This window comes from Alternaria arbusti, assembly GCF_024043155.1.
Source record: "Alternaria arbusti strain BMP 1465 chromosome Unknown scaffold_9, whole genome shotgun sequence".
NCBI lineage: Eukaryota > Fungi > Ascomycota > Dothideomycetes > Pleosporales > Pleosporaceae > Alternaria > Alternaria arbusti.
The window spans coordinates 54,318-75,678 of record NW_026249949.1 but is presented as its reverse complement, the minus strand read 5'-3'; the positions used below and the strand labels follow the sequence as shown (position 1 = coordinate 75,678).

Below are 21,361 nucleotides of genomic sequence, written 5' to 3'. Positions count from 1 at the left end.
CCTCCTCTTGCTCATGCATGCGCAGGGCCTTGCACAGTCGTGAGATGTGATACCCGTCATCGTGCGTGCGTGTTTATCCTCGTCAAGCTTCCAGGACAGTACAGCGCCTATGTCTCCATGGGTTCTCCTCCTTCGAGGATATGTGCTGGTATCCGACCTTCCGCAAAGTCCTTCTCCAGCCTCGCCATCTCGGCCAAGCTGCTTGCGTTGAGGATGGCAGCGCGCATGCGCTTCTTCTCTTCGTCGGTGTAGATGCGCTCTTTGCCCGAGTCGGCACCGTTCGCGTACGAGGGGACGACGAAGCCCTTGGACTTGTTGCTCGAGATCTGGGAGAGTTAGTCAGATGAAACTTGAAGACAGTCGTTATACGAACCTGGTTTGCAAGTTCTGTAGGCTCGTCGACAGTTCCGAACAGTTCCTTGGCCTTCTTTCGCTCAATATCCCGCACCTTGCTGAAGTCTAGGAAGCGCACAGTCGGACAGCGCCAGATGACCCAATACCGGTAGTTCTATGTGATGTTAGCATGCTGCGCATAATAGCCTCCATCATGCGATCCTGAGCCGGCCAAATCGCAACGAGTGGCTCACCCTGCACCGTTTCCGATCCCCAGGCTCAAGTTTGCTTGCACCATTAGGCTCAAAGGTTCATGGCTCAACAAGGTCAGGCACATACCTCTTTGCTTGTGACAGGGTTCCCCATCAATGACAGGTATACCAGTTGCTTGAAACCCGCCAGCGGATCCAAGTCGGCCAGCTCTGCGATCCTGTTCTTGGTAAGGACCAGTGTGCGCAGGTTTGGTATGCTCGACGAGAGGTTGGGTTGGATGTTGGAGATGCGGTTTTGCGCGAGGAAGAGCGTTCGGAGACGGGGTTGGAGTGGGAAGTTGCCGAGCTGTGCGATGTCGTTGTCGGTGAGATCTATGGCGTCGTTGTCCTGTCACCCTGTCAATATGGCGGTTTATGTTCGGAGCAATGATGCAACTCACTCGCGCTGCTCCCATGTTCTCAATCGCGGAAATCTTGTGACCTAGATTATACGATATTGATATCAACTCAGCTCTCAAGTGTAGCATCTGCTCTTTTCAACGCACCTCGCAGATCGAGCTCGCGCTCCGTGAGACAGTTGATGAAGGACAGGGAATTGTTGATGAGGTCTGTTGTTAACCTCATGTTGGCGGTAGTCTGTGGTGTGTATTATGTTGAGAAAGCGGTTTAAGAGATTCGCTGCGAGCCTGGGTATCGTTCAGTGTTTTGCGCGGAGTTGCCAAAGTTGGTCGCGTAGCTAGAGCTCCATCTCTTGAAATTCGTAGAGCGCCAAGAACTTCCCCGCTAGCGCCAGACTCACCCTCGTCGCCTGGGCACGTGCCTACACCTTCCTCTACAATGTTGCTACCTAGCTAGGAGAGCACCGCAAGTTCATGCTTCAACGACACTTTCTGTTTGTCATCTCTGTGGAGAAGATCGCAATCGGGCAGAACTAGGGCATGTACGACATCCCAGGAATTAACATCGCTCCTCTCAGGGAAACAACACAGTCCACCATCAACAAAAGACGACATCGTCTAATCATAGCTTAGACTGGCTCCCAATGTCCGAGGTTTTGAATTCTGCTTCTGTTACTCATACAACTACGCTGCTGCTGTCTATAGTCCTTGAAGCTTTTTACCGCTAACACATTAGCCATATCTCGATATCGCGCAAGGCTGGACTACAAAATCAGCAGCCACGTTGCCTGATCTTATCTCTTTGCAAACCGGTGAGCAGACCGTCTCTCTCTATTATCTCACTGTCGATATGCATTTTTTTTTGTTCTCATCCATTGGCTTTGCCCTGCCGCCCCGTCTGCGATTGGGCCCGTCTCATCCGGTGAACCTGCACGCCATCAAGACCACTCGTGTATGCAGCCTGGTGGTTTGTAAATCTCAAAGGCTGTATCATGATATAGTTTCGCTGCCCGAATCCACCTTCTTTCTGATCTAGCCTGCCACATTTCAAGTCGATTCAACATGCCGCTGTGCACATGCGACGACTGGCATAGAGGCACCGGAACCAGATGCGCGCGACATCGTTCTACTACACGAGCATACGCCTACAACAGTGATTCCGTCAGTAGCGGACATCGTCATATCGGCGCCCGCGCTCGTCATCGTCATGCTCATTTTCCAGACGACGACAATCTATTCGCGCGCTACGACCCTGGCAGGGCTCTAGTACGCTACTCGAATCATGGAAACGGCTACATCACCAATGCACAATCGAACAACCTAGCACAGTCTGTCGTCCAAGTGCTTGAGACTTCGAGCGACACCCATGCTCTCTCGATGGCAGAGTTCTCAGTCAACACACCCACGGGTACATACTCCTTTTCAGCCCAGCCAAACCTCGACCGCGAACAATGCCCCGTCTGTAATCAATGGTTTCCCAGTCGCTACCAGCTGGAACGTCATCAACATGAGTTTCCAATCGGTTGTGAGAAATGCAGGGTCTGTCTGAGGCGCGACAGTGTGGTGTGGCATGCAGACATGAAAAAACACGACAGATGTTTCGTGAGAGATTGTGAGAGTGATGTGAGAAGGTTTGGCAATTGGAGAAGTCACTTTGTGGAGAGGCATGTTGTAGAGACACATTGGCGAGGCTACTAGTTGTGAAAGGGCGGACAGAGTTATCGCTGGGTAGGGCATCGTTGAAGGAGAAAACGCAGAGCTTGAGAGGCTACCTACCACTGAGCGCGTGAAGAATAGTCCCGTGCTGTTCGGTTTATGTACTTTACCTGTATTTTGATGTGACCGCAACATGGCTGTTTGTATCAGTGATATTGGCGCGACAATGATACGTGTCCACGTCAACCTAAAACAAAACCTGAATTTCTTATAGAGCCTACCTCAACATTAGGTTGCCTACTTGGCATATTCCCATGTTAATGTAGTCTCTAGACCTGGTTAGCGTTCTCTCGTACGAGGTAGGCCTGATATAGATAGTTGCAGCGATGGCCTTTGCGGGATTTTGTATCATCACCCAGTCACATTGGTCTTTTGTCCTCATGGTCCGAAGTCAAGCATTTCATAGAGACAAAGACGAAGTCATGCCGGCGGCTAGGCGGTGTGAGCTGGAGCGGTGGTTTCCGTCCCTACCTACACAACTCAGCTAGTAATGTGGTCAAACGGCGTGGGTTGAAGCTGTAGTTGTAATTGACTGGCTTGAACTGATAGAGTGTAGTTTGACAACCTCGTGATGGCTATCCGAGTCGAGGCGATGCTACCCAGTACGACAGGCGGTGTGGATCATCTGAGACATGTCGACATTCGGCTCGGGGCCTCTGGTTGCGCCCTAAACGCCCGGTATTACTTCGTTGGATTCAAGAGCATCAGGATCTCCTAGATCGCCTCACTATGCACTTATATCTACACGGATAGATCCAAAGATCGTCACCCGATACCGGCGGGTAATCCAGCAGTAGAAGGAGGCTCGGAACGTCGCGTCACGTTGTTCCGAAGACACCAACATGTGTCGATCCATTCCCAGCTGGACAAACGACGCGTATCGCGGAAGTTGGACATCATACCACGGCGATGGAAACCGGAAGAATACTTTGGATATGGAAGCATGTGGTCAAGCATAGATGCATAGAAATAGCAATTGCACTGCATGAGCATGATCGGTATATGGGCAGGTGAGTGGCCATCTTGAGATGTCTGAATGTGTTATCAACATCAAGATCCCCCAATGCAAATGCACATACGCGGGCACGGTTACACGATCTCGATAAGAGCCCGTTGATTGTCCAGTAAGGCAGTGTTGACAGAGATTACCGTTTGCTGGGCAATCTCATGTTCCAATGAGAAAGCAAGGCAAGTCCCTTCCGCCCCGACGACAATCACCCGCGGAGGTGGTCCGACGCGGAGCAAGTTGTTGATATCGAAAGTGCGGGTTGGCGTGCGTCAGCCTGTCAAAGCGAGGCGGCGGATTGCACCAGGACGGTTTAGAAAGACGTGCATGCCGTGATCTGGGGTACCCCGGGAGATCCGCAGCCACAGGCGCTGATGGCCGTCGGCGGGCGTGTAGCACTGTGATGACGGAGGGCGATGGAGCGCTTTCTCTCGACTGAAACCTATCACGGCGGCGAAGTGAGGGCTGGCCGTCCCACTTGGGGGACGTGTGATGTCGAGGAATGTTGGGTGGGCCCGTGGTGGAGGGGTGACGTGCAGCGTTGATGTGCGTCGTGAGTCGATCCTTTCACGATAGTAGCAGAAGCCGCTCACCGCCCTTCTATAACTAAGCAACGGCAGCTCTGCACTAGGCTACGCGCGCTCCCCTCACTAACACGGCCCACGCGACACGCTTCTCTTTGTTGTCGCAGCCCTCATTGCCCCGCATCACCTGTAGCAGTGCAGTGGAATTACTAGAAGACTGCCATGGGTCAACCAGCACGCCGCACTGCTCGAGCCCGCCACGCCCACTGTACCGAGCCCGCCCACTGCTGAGACTTGGGCGCGCTTCCATGGCGGAATGCGCCCTCTCGACATGATCGGACACCTCTTCAGCAGCCGCAAAGGCTCCAGCGCCGCCCACGCGCCGCCGCCGACAGTGCTCGACTCGGCGACCGAGGAGAGCCACACGCGCCATCTGCTGTACCCGGAGACCAGCACCCTCTACCACCCCGAGGGCCAGCCCTACCCTCTACACGCCGCGCCCCTGACGCCCGGCAGCGCCCACGACGGGCCTCTACCGGAGATCGACCTCGACTACCCGCGCGACTGCCGCATCATCATCGCCCAGGATGAGACGCCCCAAATGCCCAAGGCCATCCTGTTCGACTCCAAGCCCGCCGCGCCGCGCCCCGATCCGCCCACCTCACCCACCATACGCGCGCGCGCTGCGGGCACAGCAGGGCCGACGTTTGGAGGACAGCATGCCCGTCGCTCCTCCCTCGTCGCGGAGCCCACGCCGCCGCGCTCGCCCACGGTCGCCGGCTTCACGCGCATACGCACCCGCGGCAGCTCCATCTCCTCCATGCCCAACATCGACGAGCACGCCCAGGTCCAGGCCAAAGCCCAGGCGCGGGCCAAGGAGTCGACCGACCTGGCCAACATCTGCCTCGACTGCATGTTCGGCAACCTCGCCATGAACTACCGCGGCAACTCCAACAAGATCCACATTGTGCCCCTCGACACCAAGCCCGCCGATGCCTCCATCCTGAGCACCAGCGTCCAGGATGCGACAAGCTCTCTGGGTCGCGCTGAGGGCCTCCGCCGCAGAAGCCATCTCGCCAAATCCTTCACTCCTGCCAACCTCCCGACCGACATGCCCCGCGCCGACTCGTCCGAGAGCATACCGAAAGAGCCCAAGCGACGGACCATCTTCATTACACGCTTGTTCTCCGTCACCATGCCGGACGAGGATCACGACGACCGCACGCCGACACCGCAGAGCTCACTGCCGAAAGGCAATGGGTTCCCTTTTCCGTCCACGAACGTCAAGCCAGGTGCCCCTAAGCCGCCATACGCTTCACACGTGCGAAAGAGCCCCATGTACGCCATCACCATTATCCTCCACCTGCCCATATCGAACACGTCGCCGAGCCTGAGACCTTCGTCCCGTAGTGCCAACACCAGGACTCCTGCGCATCTCTCTACCTCTGCCCCTGGACAGGATTCTCTTGGTTCGTCACTGGACTCGGATCGCCGCGCAGGATGGGCCTTCATCGACTCTAACCTGGGCGTCGAATCACTCCTATCCTCGTCGTTGTGTAGTGACGTCGATGACCGCGTTGATGTCGTAGGCCAGCACTGGGATGTCATCATGCGCGCTCTAAGCAGCCTCCAACACGTAGTTCAGGAGCGCATATTGGCTCAGTTCAAGGCGCCGAAATCACCAGATGGCATGGCCACACCTGTAGCCCACCACCAGAGAAACCAGCCTTCACGGACGAGTCTTCGAGACTCCTCTCTGCAGGCCAGTCGACGAGCCCTACGATTGCAGCCGAACGCCCTCGTGATGGACAAAGAGATACGAGACGCAGCGGAGCTGACCGGCAATCGCGTCGTAAGCGGCATGAGAATTCCCCGCGTAATGACAGGTCAAGGCAAGTGGGGCGTGTGGCGCGAGGAGGCCAGATGGCTTGGTCGCTGGGCAGGTCGACGAGAACAGAACTTCTTCTTCTTCAACTTGCTGACTGCTTTCCTCGGTAACCACACTGAATGGCTCAACATCCTGGGCCCCAGGTGGTACCGCAAGCGTCATCGCGAACTACAGAAAGCAACTGCTGGAGAGAACCTCACCATTCCGAGTCGCACTGTCATTGTTTCCCCGGACAAGATGGCTGCTCGGAGACTCATCTTTCTATTGGCGGCTTTTCTACCACCTAATGCGTCTGCCATGGGCGACAGCACGTACGCGCGCCCTGGCACCTCGGCGTCGCTGCGTGCTTACTCACAGTCGCCCCCGACCAACATGCCGCCCTCAAGACAGCCATCGCTAAGAAGACAAATCAAGCGAGGACCGAGGGGTAAGCAGAGCATGTCCAATATTCTTCTGCAGCCCCCGAAACCCCAGAGTGTGCATCAGCCGTCTACGCAGGCTCTAGACGAACGTTCCGAATCGGCCCTCGTTGAGACGTCGGAGCCTGTACGACCGCTCGGCCACTCGCGACGTTCCTCTGCACATTCAGTTCGGACCACTCTAGTCGTCCCCTCGATGTCAGAAGGCCCAGTCACAACAGGCAGTACTGTAACCACCTCGACAGCCACCCCACAAGATGCGATGCCTGTCGCTCACTTCACCTTCCCTAGAACAAAGTCGTCCGGCACCATGCCTGACATGAGACCAGAAAGCAGTGATAGTCTGGCGTCCACCAACTTGATCAGCACCCTACAACGGAGCGGTACAGGTCAGACAAGCCTTGCCAGCAACGATTCCAGCAACACTAGTCGCTGGAGTGGCTTCATGAACTTTTGGAGCGGCCGTCGCTCGTCCTCGACGGACCAAAGTGAGTACTTTCAAACGACAGATGATGGCGTGGGCTTTCGTGGGCAAGAGCGCCCTCGATCGCAGCTCGAGCACATGGTACAGGAACTTTCTATGGACCGTGTCTTCGAGAGCGATGCCGTCGATTCTCCGTTCCCACCTGACTCCGGCGAAAAAGACTCTCTCAGTGTTTACTCTAATGGTGGCACTTCCGGTGTCCCTGCATCTGCAGCGCGGCCCATACCCGAGCGTCAGAAGACTTTTGAAAGTCATTTGAAATTGTCAGTCAATGAAAAGGATGGCGTTATCGACGTTGACCTGCCGCTCCCCGACTTCGACTCCCCTCTGCAGTCCCCACTGTTGGGAGGATTTGGGTCAGCTTCAAGTCAACCGGGCTCCAGCTTTGGCGAGTCTTCTGTTCTATCAACGCCTCACGGAGAGCCAGAGCAGCCTGTCAACGTTGCTGGGTGGCTGAGTCAATTTCATCCTGACTTCGCTGTTCAGGCTATCAAACCATATCGCTACCTTGAACGAGACATCAAGCGGGCAATGAGCGCGGAGCCAACACCTTTGAGTACCGTGACCACACCTAGTCTGGAGTCTGGTCCACTTGAACGCTGGATGGACATATGTTCTGCTCTTATCGCTGACACGAGTTCCTTTTCGATCAAGCGCATCAGCTTACGACGCCTTGTCAAGCTGATACCCACACCTACCTACCAGTCATCGGCCATGACGCCAGGCGTTACTGGTTTGGCACCCGGCCACTCGCGTTACGGCAATCCGTATACTTCAGGTAGCGCTGTTCCAATGATGACTGAAGTTCACCTCGCTGAAAAGTTCGATGAGGAAATCATCATGGACTTCGATTCTACCCTCATCGATGGTGTGGACCGTGTACTGGCACAGTCTGGTGAAGTGACTCGTGTCAACTCTGCCCAGTCATCACGATCAAGCAGCAGAAGGGGTCGGCGCGATACACGAGCGGAGTCAGATGCGGTTCCACACGTCGAAGTACCGCATGTTGACTGTAAAAGCGTGCTGTTCGAAGCGTTGGAAGTTGTCGTCAAAGACGTAGCCACTGAGCGCGGAGGTCGACAGCCTCCTAAGGAAGGTGGTCATACAAAAACGACAAAGACAACCAAGACCTCTCACCCAAGAACCGAAAACGACTCTTCCCTGAAAGAGGGAATTCGAAGGTGGCTGACAGAGGTCGAATGAACGCGGCAACAGGGTGCCGACTCTCCTACCATGGCGACTTCAGATTTTGCCATCTATGTATTATATCCTTTGGAACTTTGCCTTTTGGTCTTTGCTGCGTTTTAGCGGGCGTTGGAATACTCTCACAGCGAGGTTGCGACCTTTGCTTTCGGCATCCAGGGTGGAGTTTTGCTTTGATCCGATGTGCTGCTGAGGGGATATCATCATATCTAGCAGACACAAGGCGTGGAAACCATGATACCATCAATAGACTGATCAGATCTACTACTATTTTTACAATTGGTGCATTTAACAAGCATGAATGCCATGGCATGTGAAAGTAACAGTTGGTGTGATGTAAAGCCATGTGGTGTCTATTCAGATCTTTAGTTGATGACCACCTCCAAACATCAGCCGTCCTCTCGTGGTGCTGACAAGAAGCGGCTCTCCACGGCTCTCAAATATCGCCTCCAATAACAACATCAAAAACACAGTGCACAACTCCAGGTGCGTACATCTTCACTTTCTCCACATGTTCCACCAGAACCTTCCTTCTCGTTGCGGCGTCCCTCTTGTCCGCCAGACTCTGGAATTCCTCTTCTACAACCTTTCGCCTTGTTTCGACATCGACGACGCCCACGTTCTCATGCACATGAATCCATCCCCCAAGCTGCTTGTCAAGCATTGCAACCGCATTACCCCATGACAGCTTGGAGGAAGGCAGCAAGCCTAGATTGACGTGTCGAACAGGTGGCTTAGGCGATGGAAGTAACGCATAGTCCGCTTCAGCACTCTCGTTGCTTGTCTGAAAGACGAGAAGATCCGCTTGCTGGAAGTAGGAATCGTCCACTGAGAGACTTTCACGCAGTCGCGCTATGTCTGTATCCTTGAGGACTCTGCACGTCCACCCATTCATCTCAGCACCTCTGCGTAGTCCTTCAACACTCCATGGATTTATCTCCCAACATACAACTTGCTTGATACCTGTATTCCGTCTATCTCCACTCTTCTTGTAAGAAAACGCGAAGTAGCCGATCCCAGCGTAAAGATCGACGGCTGTTGACGCAACATCCAGATCATTGACCGAAGGGAGATTCATTATCCTTGCTTTCTCGTTGACATTGCCACGACTGAACATCGTATAGAGCGGCGCCCAGGTTTGCCAGATACCGTTTTGGCGCGCAGTCACCCAGAGGGCGTCGGCAAAGTCTGTTGCTGATGGTGAGGTGATGGTTTGCGGTGTCGGTGCAGGGCCGAAGTTGCCGTATAGAGGTGTGAGATTGGTTGGGCTACGCAGTATGTTCTCTTCGCCTGTCGTGGTGGATGGTGATGCTGATGTTGAAGATGTGGATATCGGTATAGGCGCGTTGATGGCGACGTGCGTTGCGCCCACTGATATCGCCATATCCTGCCATACTGCTTTCATTTCCTCTGAGTCCAATGGATAAGTGGTGATAAGAGTCCGCCATGGCTCGGAGGATAATGAGTTGTGCGGAAGGAGAAGCATGGGCTTGTATACTGAATATCCATCCGGGAAAGCTGTGACAAGTGCTTCGACCGTGAGGGTGTGCGATACAGATGCAAGATCCAGAAGTAAGGTGAGGGCGGTTCCTAAAGCCTTATGAACCGGGCTCTGGTGAGCATTATGCGGGGATGCTGCAGTGCTCGGGACGTGATGTGAGATGGATACGTCTTTGGAAAGTTCGCCCAGTGCGAGATCTTCTGTTATCTTGGACTTCAAAGCCTCCGTATCGAGGATGTCGTTCGGGTCGTTCATTTGCGCAGGGAAAGGGATGGTCGTGGGGATACGCATGCGCATTTGGTCATGCTCTATAGCATTATTGGCTTCCGCATTCGCGGCAGAAGGCTCGACATATTCTCCTCTAGCCACATCGAACTGCAGGATGGGAAACCTAATACGACTGTCGCGATCACTAGGCACCTCGGCCGCCAGGCTCGAAGTCTCGTTCTCAATGCTTCGGTTTTCGCGCTGAGCTCTATCTTCCAACAATGACTGGTCGACATATTCGCCGCTGGTCGCGTCGAAGTGGAGCCTCGGAAAGCGTGACTGCTGTGCAAGGTTCGAGGGTGCCTGCGAGGCTCCTGCTGGTGATGCCGCAGTGTCTGCTTCTGGTATAGATGACCTCGATGGATCAGCACCTTGTCTCGGACCAGCCGAATTTGCGACAGCTTCTGGTGTTCTCTTGTCATCCAACTCAGGGATGATCTTGCTGCTCCGATCTAACTGTCCGGCCCGCTCGAGGGCAGACTTTACATTCTTGACATCCTGTTTGGGTACAACAAGAACGATCCTGGTAGTCGAGGTGTCCATTCTTGGTAAAAGTTAAGATAACCGTTGACAGCGAGGTTGTGGTTTGGAGAACATTGGAGAAAGTCGATGCAACATGATGATGGATTCGTGCACTTGCTAGCTTCAGGCAACACTATACCAGCACGAGACGCTTGGAAACCTCGACAGCTGACAAGTGTATTGTATCGCAACTGCCATATTTACCGGATCGTCTGTGAAATCCACCTCGTCTGTTCTTGGAAAGAACGTTTAGAGGCACGGACGAAGCTCAGCATGGTCGTTGCTGTTTCAAGACCCCGCCCCCACCCAAGCTTGTGTGGGTAAGCGGATGACGCAGCTCGCAAACACCCAGCTGGCGCAGCACTTGCACTGGCTTACACAACATTCACCCCTCATTCATCCACAATGTCTTTCACGAACCTCGATCTCATAAACCAATGCGACGGCTTCCCGTATCCCGACGTCAACTCGGAAACATACATCGCGTCCATCAATACGTATTACCAACTGCGCGTCTCGGGCTACAACTATGCGCTGGGTTATATGCTCCCCTCCGTTGTCGAGGTTTTCCGCGGGGTGCCTGGCTGGGAAATCGACGACGATGCTCGCATCCTCCATCTTACAGCCGGATCCAACGCTGACGAGCGGTCGAAAGCGGTAGAAACGACGCTATTGGCTATGCGGCAGACAGGTCACTTCAAAGTGTTGGACAAGTGGCGGAATGAACTGTACGCTGTGTATGGCCTTGGGAAGGAGCTGTTATTCAACGTGGAAAGGAGTGCTAGTTGCCTGTTCGGCGTGGTTACCTACGGTGTGCATCTTACGGCATTCACGAGGAAAGACGGGGAACTAAAGATCTGGACGCCGAGACGGGCGCGGACAAAGCAGACGTATGGAGGGATGCTTGATAACGCGGTTGCAGGCGGCATCGCATCAGGTGAGTCGCCGTTCGAGAGTCTTGTGAGGGAGTGTGGAGAGGAAGCTTCGCTCGACGAGGATTTTGTTCGGGCAAATGCGAAGGCGTGCGGCACAGTCACGTACTGGTATATCCGAGACGAAAGAGCAGGAGGAGAGACGAACCTGATGCAGCCCGAAGTTCAATATGTCTACGATCTCGAGCTTCCCGAAGACACAATCCCGAAACCAGGCGATGACGAGGTCGAAGAGTTTTACTTGTGGAGTGTGGAGGAAGTTCAAGAAGGGATGAGAAAGGGCGAATTCAAACCGAACTGTGCGTTGGTCGTGCTCGACTTCCTGGTCCGCCACGGTATCCTGACAACGGAGAACGAGCGCGACTACATTGAGATTGTGAGTCGACTGCACAGGAAGCTTGAATTTCCTACACTATGAGAAGGAGAAGGAAAACGTAATATTCTCGCGCAAGAGAGGCGGGTGAATCTATCGAGTCCTTTGGGGGTATCCAGACGCCGTGCCGAAACTTTTAGACCAGATGATACCAATACCAACACAATGCTACCAAACGCCTATTCTATGCTTGCTTCCCTTGGATCGTGGTGGAGGCGAAGACAGTAGTACTATGAGTGCTTGATGAGCATGTAAATGTCGTCGATCTTGAGCCCGCTGAGCTTCCTGTGAGGGCCCTCCATGTACAGAAGCAGCCCGCCGAAGCTGGCGAAGTACTTTCTGCGTGATGTCAGCACCCAGTACAGTCAAAGCTGACGCGCGAGCTTCACTCACATGATGTCGCCGTCACCACCCTCCATGCGGTAGTTCTTCCCATAGCACACGTAGTCGTACATGTCGGCCAGTGTTGTAACACCCTGCTTGCCGACGCTCCTCCACATAGAGTCGTTGTCGCCCTTGGCACTGCCGTCCAGCGCCAATGTCGTTGCCAGAACCAGGCTCAAGGTCTGGCCAGCTTCTACCGGGAACAGTTCGTGGTTGATATCGAGCGACATGGTGATTTGGCTGTCGGTCGAGGTGCCAAAGATGCGGGAGACGCGGTCGTATTTCTCATTGTTGATGGAGGTGACGGTGAATGTCTCTTCGAAAACCTGGGCGTCGGCCATGGTGGAAATGCGCGTGGGGTCGGCGCGAGGGTGAGTGTGCGGCGGGTGATGGTGTTGCGACAGTTGGTTCGCGCAGGCAGAAAGTCGTCGGCGCGCGAAAAGCGACGCGTGTCTTGGCGGCGCCGCACTTCCGCACCCTCTCCGCATCGCCGCTACGCGCGCCGCCTGCCAGCCTCACCATCGCGCCTTCCACGACTGTGCTCTCACATTCGCAACACTCCCACATGGCTCTGCACCTCCATGCGCCTCACCACATCACTCACCCAGTCACTCGCTCACTCACGTGAACAGTCAGTTGCCTCAGCGCGCAACTCACTCCTTGGGTACAACTGCTGCGCCCCAGCCTGCCCTCGCTCCTCTGTCCCCTCTTCTCTTCCCACTCCACTGTCTCTCACCCATGAGCTACGATCGCTACTTGATGAATCTCTTCAGCCTGCACGACCTTGACTATCTCTCGCCCGATATGCCCGACTTTACTTCAAGTCGTGACTGTAGCCCTGTCGCTTCCGATGCACTCAACCAGCCCAAGTCCAAAGCTGCCGCGAGCCAGAGCAGCATGCTACTCAAACTTCCCGACGACATATTCAAGTGTGTCATGGACTATCTCGACCGCGACGCTGCCTGGAGCCTGAAGAGGCTTTGCAAAGGCATGGCAAGCAGCGTCACCGTCAATCAGCTCCTCTACAAATACCCCATACAACTCAACGATGTGCGCGACATCAGACTAGGTGACTGGAAGTACAGAGGCCTGGGTAATATACGGTGGATAAGCTTCCAGGAGAGCATCACGGATGAGAACCGCCGACACGTACACAAGTTGGCAATGTCACATTGGGCGAGTATAGACGACTTCAAGTGGATAGAAGAAAACCTACCATGCCTGACGAGCTTAGACATCTCGGCCATTAAAGACTTCGTATGGACTCCGGAAGAGACATGGACGTGGAGCATGCTGGCTGCTGCTTGCCCCAAGCTGTTCGGCCGCCTCGAAGAGCTCGAGGTTGCCAATTGGGCTGACTACACTGCGCACTCTCGGATTGAGTACAGCTACTCATACAACGACTATCGCTTCAAGCAGGGCTTCCGCATGTCCAGAAGGCACAAGAGCGGTTCTGTCGCCAGCATCATCTTTCCAATCTGCAGCAAGCTGAAGACGCTCGCGATACGAGAGCGCTACTCAGGCTTCCAGTAAGTTTTGTCCACCATGAGTCCTCACCAACGCTCATAGTACTGACATCCAGCCTAGCACATGGAACGAATGGGAAGTCCACCAGCGCGTCTGCTGTCTTGTGGATGGTGTGCAGAAGCATTGCCCAGACAGCATGACGAAGCTGAGGATACACGATTACGCCCCCTACCGATCCCTTTTCTCTACCGATGCCACAGCCTGGTCGCGAATAAAAGACGTCGAAATCGGCTTATACTCATGGATGGAGGACCGTCGCGATCGCGATGTAATTGGTCCCATACCGTATCGAATAACTCAAGGGCATCACCATCGTGATGAGGAAGAGGCATTCGATGACAAGACCTTCGAAGACTGCGGACGCGATCACATGGAGCTGGGCAATCATGTTGTGCAGGGCGTAGGAGCTTCATTCGAGGACCTGCTGCAGAGCCTCCAAACCATCTCCAAGAAGTATCCAAACATCAACATCAAGCCCATACACGGTCTTCAAAACATCGTCCTTCACCCATTTCATCTCATCAATGTAACGCAGCGCCGACATCACTTTGGCCAGACTACGCAGCAGAACAACGACCAAGCGATGAGTGACCCTAGCTCCAAGCCAGAGGTCCAGGAAGCGCTGCGGTGGATAGCTGAGAAGTGTAACTGGAAGCCCGTATTCACTTGGGAGACCCTCATGTCCGATGTCTTTCCAGCCAATCTCGAGCCCAACCGGACACTGCTTCCGAAACAAGATATTCTGTCTCGTATACAGACTATGGTATCCACCTTACGAAGCTTCGGTATCCCTACTCGTATTTCCATTGGCGAACGCACAAACATGTCTCCTGCGTCCGGTATTGACGGCAACTTATATTTCGGCGACTACAAAACCTTTGTTGGGGAAAACGCGGACAAGCGTGAACTGTTGCTTCCGACTCAAGCCGTCTTCAGTCTTACGCCCATCGCCGCCATGGTTGATGAGCTCAGTATTCAATACCCTGCGGACGTTCCTGGTGTCTCTGGCTGGCTGCGTACAGCGAAGCGCCCTACACCCGCCGAGATAGCCCTCATGAAACGCGAGATGATTGGCTGGAGGCGTTTCTGGGCTCGCTACGCTTCCCAGTTCAAGAATCTGAAAAAGTTGACCGTTAATGTACCCAACGACATCTACGAAGACTGGGGTAAAGGTGAGCTCGTTAAGTTACTAGCCGACGAACGGTGGCAGATGCTTGAGGTGGAGGACAAGCAAGACAACAGCATCTTCGGGAGCTACTTTCCATTCAGCAGTACTAGCTCATCGTCTGCTCTACGACACAATCTTTCGCGTCGGCGTACAAGAGCCAAGTTTGTTCAGCGGGTCTTTTTCAGGCTTGACACCGGACCGTTGGACCTCGAGTGTCTACCTGCGGGTTTGAGCGAGAAGCAGAGAGAAGAGAGGGAGATCACAGACGCCGAGATCGCAGACAAAGAGACCTTGCCACATCGCTTCTGGCATAAGAGCGATGACGTAGACGAGGAAAAGAGCGAGAAACGCAAGCGAGACCCTACCGAGGATGGCGGTAGGAAAGAGGATACGGAGAAAAGACGAAAGGCCGATCACGAGACTTGCGTAAGTGCCATTCAGTAGATTCAACTTCTAGCAACTACAACAGAGTAGCAATCGTATTAGTAGTCTAGCGTGCAAAGTTTGTAGTAACTATCTATGATGATACTAAGATGTCTCGCATGTATAGTCCTCTGCTATCTATCTTGCAAAAAGACACTACACTGAGATTGTTGTGTTTGCTCGTAGGTCCTTGGAGCTGAACCCTGACAAAAGAGTTATCTGCCCTCTCGGGATAACCCACTCTTTCTCTTGAACGTCCCAGTAGCTCAGGTCCCTTCTCAAGAGCTCGAACGTCGCTTGTTTCGTCTCGCCTTTGCGGAGATGTAGTTTGTTAAATCCTCTCAACACCTTTACAGGTGTGCCTGGGGGCGTCGTGTCCTGGGGAAGTGATACGTAAAGTTGCGGTACAGCGGAACCTGCTCGGCCACCTGTATTAGTGACGTTGACTGTCACTACGGCTACGTTGGTCCACAAATCGACCATTCCTCCTGGTGCTATACCCATGGACTTGTTGACACGTTGGTTCAACGAGCCGCCCATAAGTTGCACGTTAAGACCCGGCTCCATGTCAAACTCGGTGTATGAAAGCCCGTAACCGAACTCGTAAAGTGGTTCTTTGCCAGAACTGGCGTCGAAGTACCGGTAATCAATCATCTGACCCTCTACAAAGTCTTCTGTCCATGCGCCAGGATCTGTTGTGTTCTCAGGCACCACTAGAATCGGAGGACCAGCATCTGCTTCGTCCTTGGGAATGGAGTAGGGCAGCCGGCCGGAGGGCTCGACAGTACCCCAAAGGACGTCGGTGATGGAGTTTCCAATCTCTTCTCCGGGATAGTGTGCAGCCAAGATGGCCGTCACGTTCTCGTTGTCCGCCCATGGCATCAAGACTACGCCCGGACCATGTGTCACAACGATAGTGTTTGGGCATAGCGCTGCTGTGCTTTCAACAGCCTTAGTAGCATTCCACTGGAGGTTCAGATCCGGTCTATCGGCGCCTTCGGTCGCCCAGGCCTTCAAGAATAACAAACAGACATGGGGTGTTGGGTAAATGGTTGTAAATCGCCCCGCTGCAATCTCATCGTTGTCGAACAGCAATTGTACGCGGCCACCGAGGGCTTTGACCTTATTCCGTATAGCTTCGAGTGGGCTCACAAGATTTGTGTGTCGCACAGAGCCAGATCCGCCACCAATGTCAAAGGTACCAATCTCGTAGCCCTCTGGAGCGTCTTCGCCAGGTGCAGGCACGAATGTTGATCCAATGGTTGGATCTGGGAGACCGTTCCCAAATAGAGCGAAGCTAGTCTGGTTTGTCAACGGCAATGTCCCATTAACGTTCTTCAACAACACTGTGCCGGCTGCGCCCAGCTCGCGGATGCCGCGCGCATGATCGGCGCGAACGTCTAACGCTGGAACCTCAGTGAACATTCCAGCCATTGAAGGTACCTGGATGTGTCCAAGCTGAGTAATAAAGAGTACGGGCCCGGTCGCAGGATCGATCGTCGGAAAGTCCTTATCTTGATGTAGTCGGAAATAGGGCGTCATAACTCTTCTTGCCATGTCTTCGAGACGTTCTTCCGACACTTTGTTCGACTGAACTGCCTCAAGGAGCTTGTCGCCAAAGTAGCATGGGAAACCGGCTGCAGTGACGTTTCCGGGCATTTCCATGTCTAGGCCTCCTTCCGCAAAATCCACTGTGGAGTGCGTGGCGCCAAAATCAGAAACAACATATCCAGGAAAGGCTAATTCGTCCTTGAGAATGGTGCTTAGAATTTCCGAGCTGGCACAGGAATATGTCTGGTTCAGGCGACTGTAGGCGCACATGACTGATGCTGTCCCAGCCCGGACGGCATTGGCAAATGGCCAGAGGTAGAGTTCATGGAGCGTCCGGTCGTCGATGTTTGCAGATATAGCTTCGATAACTGTCCCATCATCTTTGGTACTAGGGTTGCGCTGGGTTTCTTGTTCGTTTCCAATGTAATGCTTTGAGCTTGTCTGGACACCAGTCGTTTCGATACCAGTAACAGACTCATTCATGGCGACACCAGCAAGATATGGATCTGGGCCAAAGCCTTCCCAACCGCGACCGCCTCGAGGGTGGCGGCCCATCGGTCCAGTACTAGGTCTGCATGATTGTGAGTCTAGGATCTGAAAGTGCAGAGCTGATGGATTGACATACCCTAACAGAACATGAACGCCTTTCATTCTGAACTCCTCTCCAAGAGCGAATCCTCGTTCATACATGAGACGTCTATCCCACGTCGCCGCCACCGTGATCCCAGACGCAAACACACTTACGCTGTCCGCTCGATTAACACCGTTCGGGCCATCGGACATGCATAGACCGGTGTAATTGAGGCGTTCGACGGCTGCGAGTGTGCCTACACAAGGTAGAATCGGGCCGCTACCATAACTCCCGGTCACAAGGCCAATCTTCTCCGACATAGTGAGCTGAGACACAAAGCTCTTGGCCTTCTCTGATGCTTCATCCCAAGCTGTACATTTGCCACCGGTTAGCCAGTCATGTTGGATAGTCGGCTTAAAGCAGCTTACAAAGTGGGGTGATGAGAGGCGAATCAACAGCTGATACAAGCCTGATGGCTGTGATGAGACACACGACGCTTGGGGCGGTTGCGAAGTGCATGTTTGATACTAGCCCTGGAATTATCGCAAGGCTGGAAAAGGCGCTCGATGAGTCTGAATATCACTAGAGATCTGTTGGTTCAGGCCACCTTGTTGGCTTAAATACCCATGGCTGCAAGTAGAGGCCGCGTACTTTCGCAGCTTTGGCCTTCATTCAGATGCGTTGGTGGCGGGGAAACTCGGTAGCCTTCGACCTAATAACATCGACCTAGCTCTCTAGGTATTCCGACTCCGATGCAAAGTGCAGAACGACTCAGAAGCCTGTGTAGTATTTCCCGTGGGGCGGTCCGATGCAATCAAGCCCCCAAGTCGTGACTCGTGTGCGCGTATATCGACCTATACGAAAATACGACGTATCGAGGGTTCTCGCCTAGGCACTACCAGGGGCGAGACGTTCTTGCTTTACGATGTCTTGCACACAAACCGGCCGTGCCGAAACATCGTCTGAAGCCTGATTGTAGCCTGTATGTAATTAGACTGAGCCACACGTCGATACTGCGATTGCGCAACTGGGGTTGTGCAGAGGTTGCGCCGGGCTCTGCTGAATACGTCGTATAGCTAAGAGGATGTCAAGCGGAACGCTGAAGTTGCTTCTGCCTAGTTGGTGCGCGCCTGACGCTCTGGCTATGACGTCGCAAATCTCTGATCATTGTTGCTGCTTCGTGCAGATAGTGTGGCCGAAATCTTGTCTAACTTTGAACGGCGATAGGATAACAAGAGTGTTAAGACGACCTAGAGAAGCAGACGTTCTTAATATATTAATGTAAGCCTAGTTTTATTTACTAAGGCGCTAGTCCAAAAGTAAATTTTCTCTTTTATAATATTACCTACTTATAAAAATTAAAAATTCTATAAGTTTTTAAGATTAATTTATAATACTTTTTCTTACTTTTTACTTTTACCTAAATTATTTACTATAGTAATTAATTACTATATCTACTAGTATTAGCTAATACTAGATTTATTTTACTAGTTTAAATAAGTTTATTATCTATTAGTAAACTAATAATTCTATAGCCTATAAACTAGTTCTAAAAAAGTAAAGTCTATTACTAGTATACTAAAGAATATATAACTAAAGGTTTTATTTACTCTTAAAAGTAGATAGACTAAAAGTTAGAGTTTTAGTACTACTATCTCTAAAGTAGTTAAAGCTTCTAAATTTAGACTAGCTATAAAGCTATTTTAATACTAAAGTCCTCTATTAGAGATTTTAATACTAATTTTTAAAAGAATTATAATATAATTATATATACTTATTAGCTTATAATGTAGGTACATACTTTATAGTCTAGTATACTTTATAGTCTACCTATACTAAGACTCTACTAAAACTCTCTCTATTATAGCTTATTATAACCTACTTTAGTATAGTATAGTATAAAAGATACTAAAATAGAATTAAGAAGCTACTTCTACTTTATAATTATACGTTTACGTATTATACTCTATATTATTATAGCGTCTATAGCGTCTTTAGAATAGTTTACTCTTTTTAATACGCGCTAGCCTTTTTACTCTTCTTCTATTATTATATACTCTAAACTCTTATAAAGCTATTCTACGCTAGCTATTCTCTACTACTATAGACTTTTCTACTCTAATCTACTTTCTTTTATATAATTTGCGCTGCGTAGTAGCTTTATTAGCTACCTAAAGCTTAGTAATCTTCTTTTAGACTAATACTACTATCTTAGCGCAAGTAATACTCTAATCGCGCAATGCCTAGATAATAACTACTTTATCTATATAGAAAATAAAGCTATAGAGCTATAGCGAATAGTAGTAATATTACAAAAACTTAGTATTATAACAATTACATACTTGCGAATAATTTATACTATTTAGAATATTTTTTAGGCGTCTAGATTAATCGCGTCTTAGTCTTTTACGTTAGAGCTACTATAGCAGCACTACTAGCTTTTACACGAGGTATACTAATAATAGTATATTTCTAACGCTTTTTAGAAGGCTTAAAGGCTTATAAAGCCTAGCGCTTACTTTTTTAGAATAGTTATATAGCTTTTTAAGCGTCGCGAAGAGGTTTCTAGCGCTCTTCTTTAGCCTCTTTTATAGCCTACTTCTTCTTCTATATCTTCTTAAGCCTCTCTCTTTTAATACGCTTCTCTTTAACTAGCTAAAGCTTATAGAGTTAAGCTTTCTCTCTAAGCTTATTTCTTTTATCTTTCTATAGTTATAGTTATTATAATTATTGCTATTATAAAGCCTTATTCTTATAAGCTTACTAGATCTTCTTAGGTAACTAGAAAATAGCTCTACTATAGTACTTCTAAGAGTTATTAAGATAAAGAGTAAAGCTCTTCTTTTATTATCTCTTTTTTACTAAGAGAGCGTTCTTAAGGCTTCTAATCTCTCTATAGAGAATACTATTTTAAGCTAAGATATAGTGTAGACTTTAGTAAAGCTTTTTAACATTCTTACTACTCTAATTTTTTACTATACAACGTATAATAGACTTAAGTTTAAGCTAGTTCTCTCTACTAAGATAAGAATTAAAGCTTTTATCTAAACTAGATACCTTCTTATAGTACTTCTTAAGTATAACGTTAGCGTTAGATAGGTAAATACTAGTAGCTTTAAAGGACCTTAGTAGCTATACGCCTTCTTTAATAGCCTAAAATAACTTATATTAAATAGCTATAGTAGGTAAAATAAGTATAGAGGTATATAGAGAGTAATAATCTTCTTCTCTTTATAGTATTACTTAAACTAAAGAGTATTATAGCTCTTATATCTATTAATAATAAGTAGCTAGTGCTATTCTATAGTACGCTTCTCTATATAAGTATTAAAGTACTCTAACTACTAGAAACTAATCTTATTTATAGTCTAACTATTCTTAGAGACTAAGATTAACTAATTCTAAGATATAGCGTTCTCTTTATACTAAGTAGAGAAGTAATATTACTCTTTAAAGATAATATAGAGTAGAATAGCTTATTCTATTATATTAATACTCTAAATAACTATAGTCTACTTATAATTACTTAGCTAGATAGACTTTAGTTATTCTTACTTTTCTAAAGCTATAACTATAGCTCTAGTTAATATTATACCTATTATAAAGCTAGTCTTATTAAAGTTATAAGTATCTTTATTCTAGATACTATACTTAGCTTTTATATTAGCTACTTACTAAAACTAGACTTAGATAGCTATAAAGTCTTTATAGAGAGCTCTCTTATAGTTAAACTTATAATTAAACTTTACTAAGAGCTGTAGTTAGCGCTTAATAAACGTACTAGGCTATCTTAGGCTAACTTAGGCTAGATTACGCTTAGTGCGCAAGAAATTAGCTATATTAGCTATATCTACGAGGTAAGAGAGAAATTCTCGCTTAACTAAGTTAAGTATATACTAAATAATTACTCTCTTCTTAGTCTTATATAAACTTATTATTATTAGCTTATAATCTACTTA

At 50.3% G+C, this 21,361-nt stretch overlaps 7 protein-coding genes across 7 annotated transcripts; 3 read left to right on the top strand and 4 right to left on the bottom strand.

The window, feature by feature from the left end:
• Nucleotides 1–107: 107 nt before the first annotated feature.
• J4E86_006935 (uncharacterized protein) lies at nucleotides 108–1,169 on the bottom strand (the record flags this gene model as incomplete). Its single annotated transcript, XM_051447457.1, has 5 exons — nucleotides 108–326; nucleotides 374–508; nucleotides 673–933; nucleotides 986–1,026; nucleotides 1,091–1,169. The coding sequence occupies 5 exons, from the start codon at nucleotides 1,167–1,169 to the stop codon at nucleotides 108–110; spliced, it is 735 nt and encodes a 244-aa protein (XP_051301055.1).
• A 3,351-nt stretch (nucleotides 1,170–4,520) lies between these two features.
• J4E86_006934 (uncharacterized protein) lies at nucleotides 4,521–8,183 on the top strand (the record flags this gene model as incomplete). The annotated part of the gene is made up of 1 exon (XM_051447456.1): nucleotides 4,521–8,183. The coding sequence occupies one exon, from the start codon at nucleotides 4,521–4,523 to the stop codon at nucleotides 8,181–8,183; it is 3,663 nt and encodes a 1,220-aa protein (XP_051301054.1).
• Nucleotides 8,184–8,619: 436 nt separating this feature from the next.
• Nucleotides 8,620–10,494, bottom strand: J4E86_006933 (uncharacterized protein; the record flags this gene model as incomplete). The annotated part of the gene is made up of 1 exon (XM_051447455.1): nucleotides 8,620–10,494. The coding sequence occupies one exon, from the start codon at nucleotides 10,492–10,494 to the stop codon at nucleotides 8,620–8,622; it is 1,875 nt and encodes a 624-aa protein (XP_051301053.1).
• Nucleotides 10,495–10,878: 384 nt separating this feature from the next.
• On the top strand, nucleotides 10,879–11,823 carry J4E86_006932 (uncharacterized protein; the record flags this gene model as incomplete). The annotated part of the gene is made up of 1 exon (XM_051447454.1): nucleotides 10,879–11,823. One exon carries the CDS (start codon nucleotides 10,879–10,881, stop codon nucleotides 11,821–11,823), a length of 945 nt encoding a protein of 314 aa, XP_051301052.1.
• Nucleotides 11,824–12,008: 185 nt separating this feature from the next.
• Nucleotides 12,009–12,503, bottom strand: J4E86_006931 (uncharacterized protein; the record flags this gene model as incomplete). The annotated part of the gene is made up of 2 exons (XM_051447453.1): nucleotides 12,009–12,117; nucleotides 12,172–12,503. The coding sequence occupies 2 exons, from the start codon at nucleotides 12,501–12,503 to the stop codon at nucleotides 12,009–12,011; spliced, it is 441 nt and encodes a 146-aa protein (XP_051301051.1).
• A 397-nt stretch (nucleotides 12,504–12,900) lies between these two features.
• J4E86_006930 (uncharacterized protein) lies at nucleotides 12,901–15,301 on the top strand (the record flags this gene model as incomplete). The annotated part of the gene is made up of 2 exons (XM_051447452.1): nucleotides 12,901–13,691; nucleotides 13,750–15,301. The coding sequence occupies 2 exons, from the start codon at nucleotides 12,901–12,903 to the stop codon at nucleotides 15,299–15,301; spliced, it is 2,343 nt and encodes a 780-aa protein (XP_051301050.1).
• Nucleotides 15,302–15,436: 135 nt separating this feature from the next.
• On the bottom strand, nucleotides 15,437–17,722 carry J4E86_006929 (uncharacterized protein; the record flags this gene model as incomplete). Its single annotated transcript, XM_051447451.1, has 2 exons — nucleotides 15,437–17,402; nucleotides 17,457–17,722. 2 exons carry the CDS (start codon nucleotides 17,720–17,722, stop codon nucleotides 15,437–15,439), a joined length of 2,232 nt encoding a protein of 743 aa, XP_051301049.1.
• Between the last annotated feature and the right edge of the window lie 3,639 nt (nucleotides 17,723–21,361).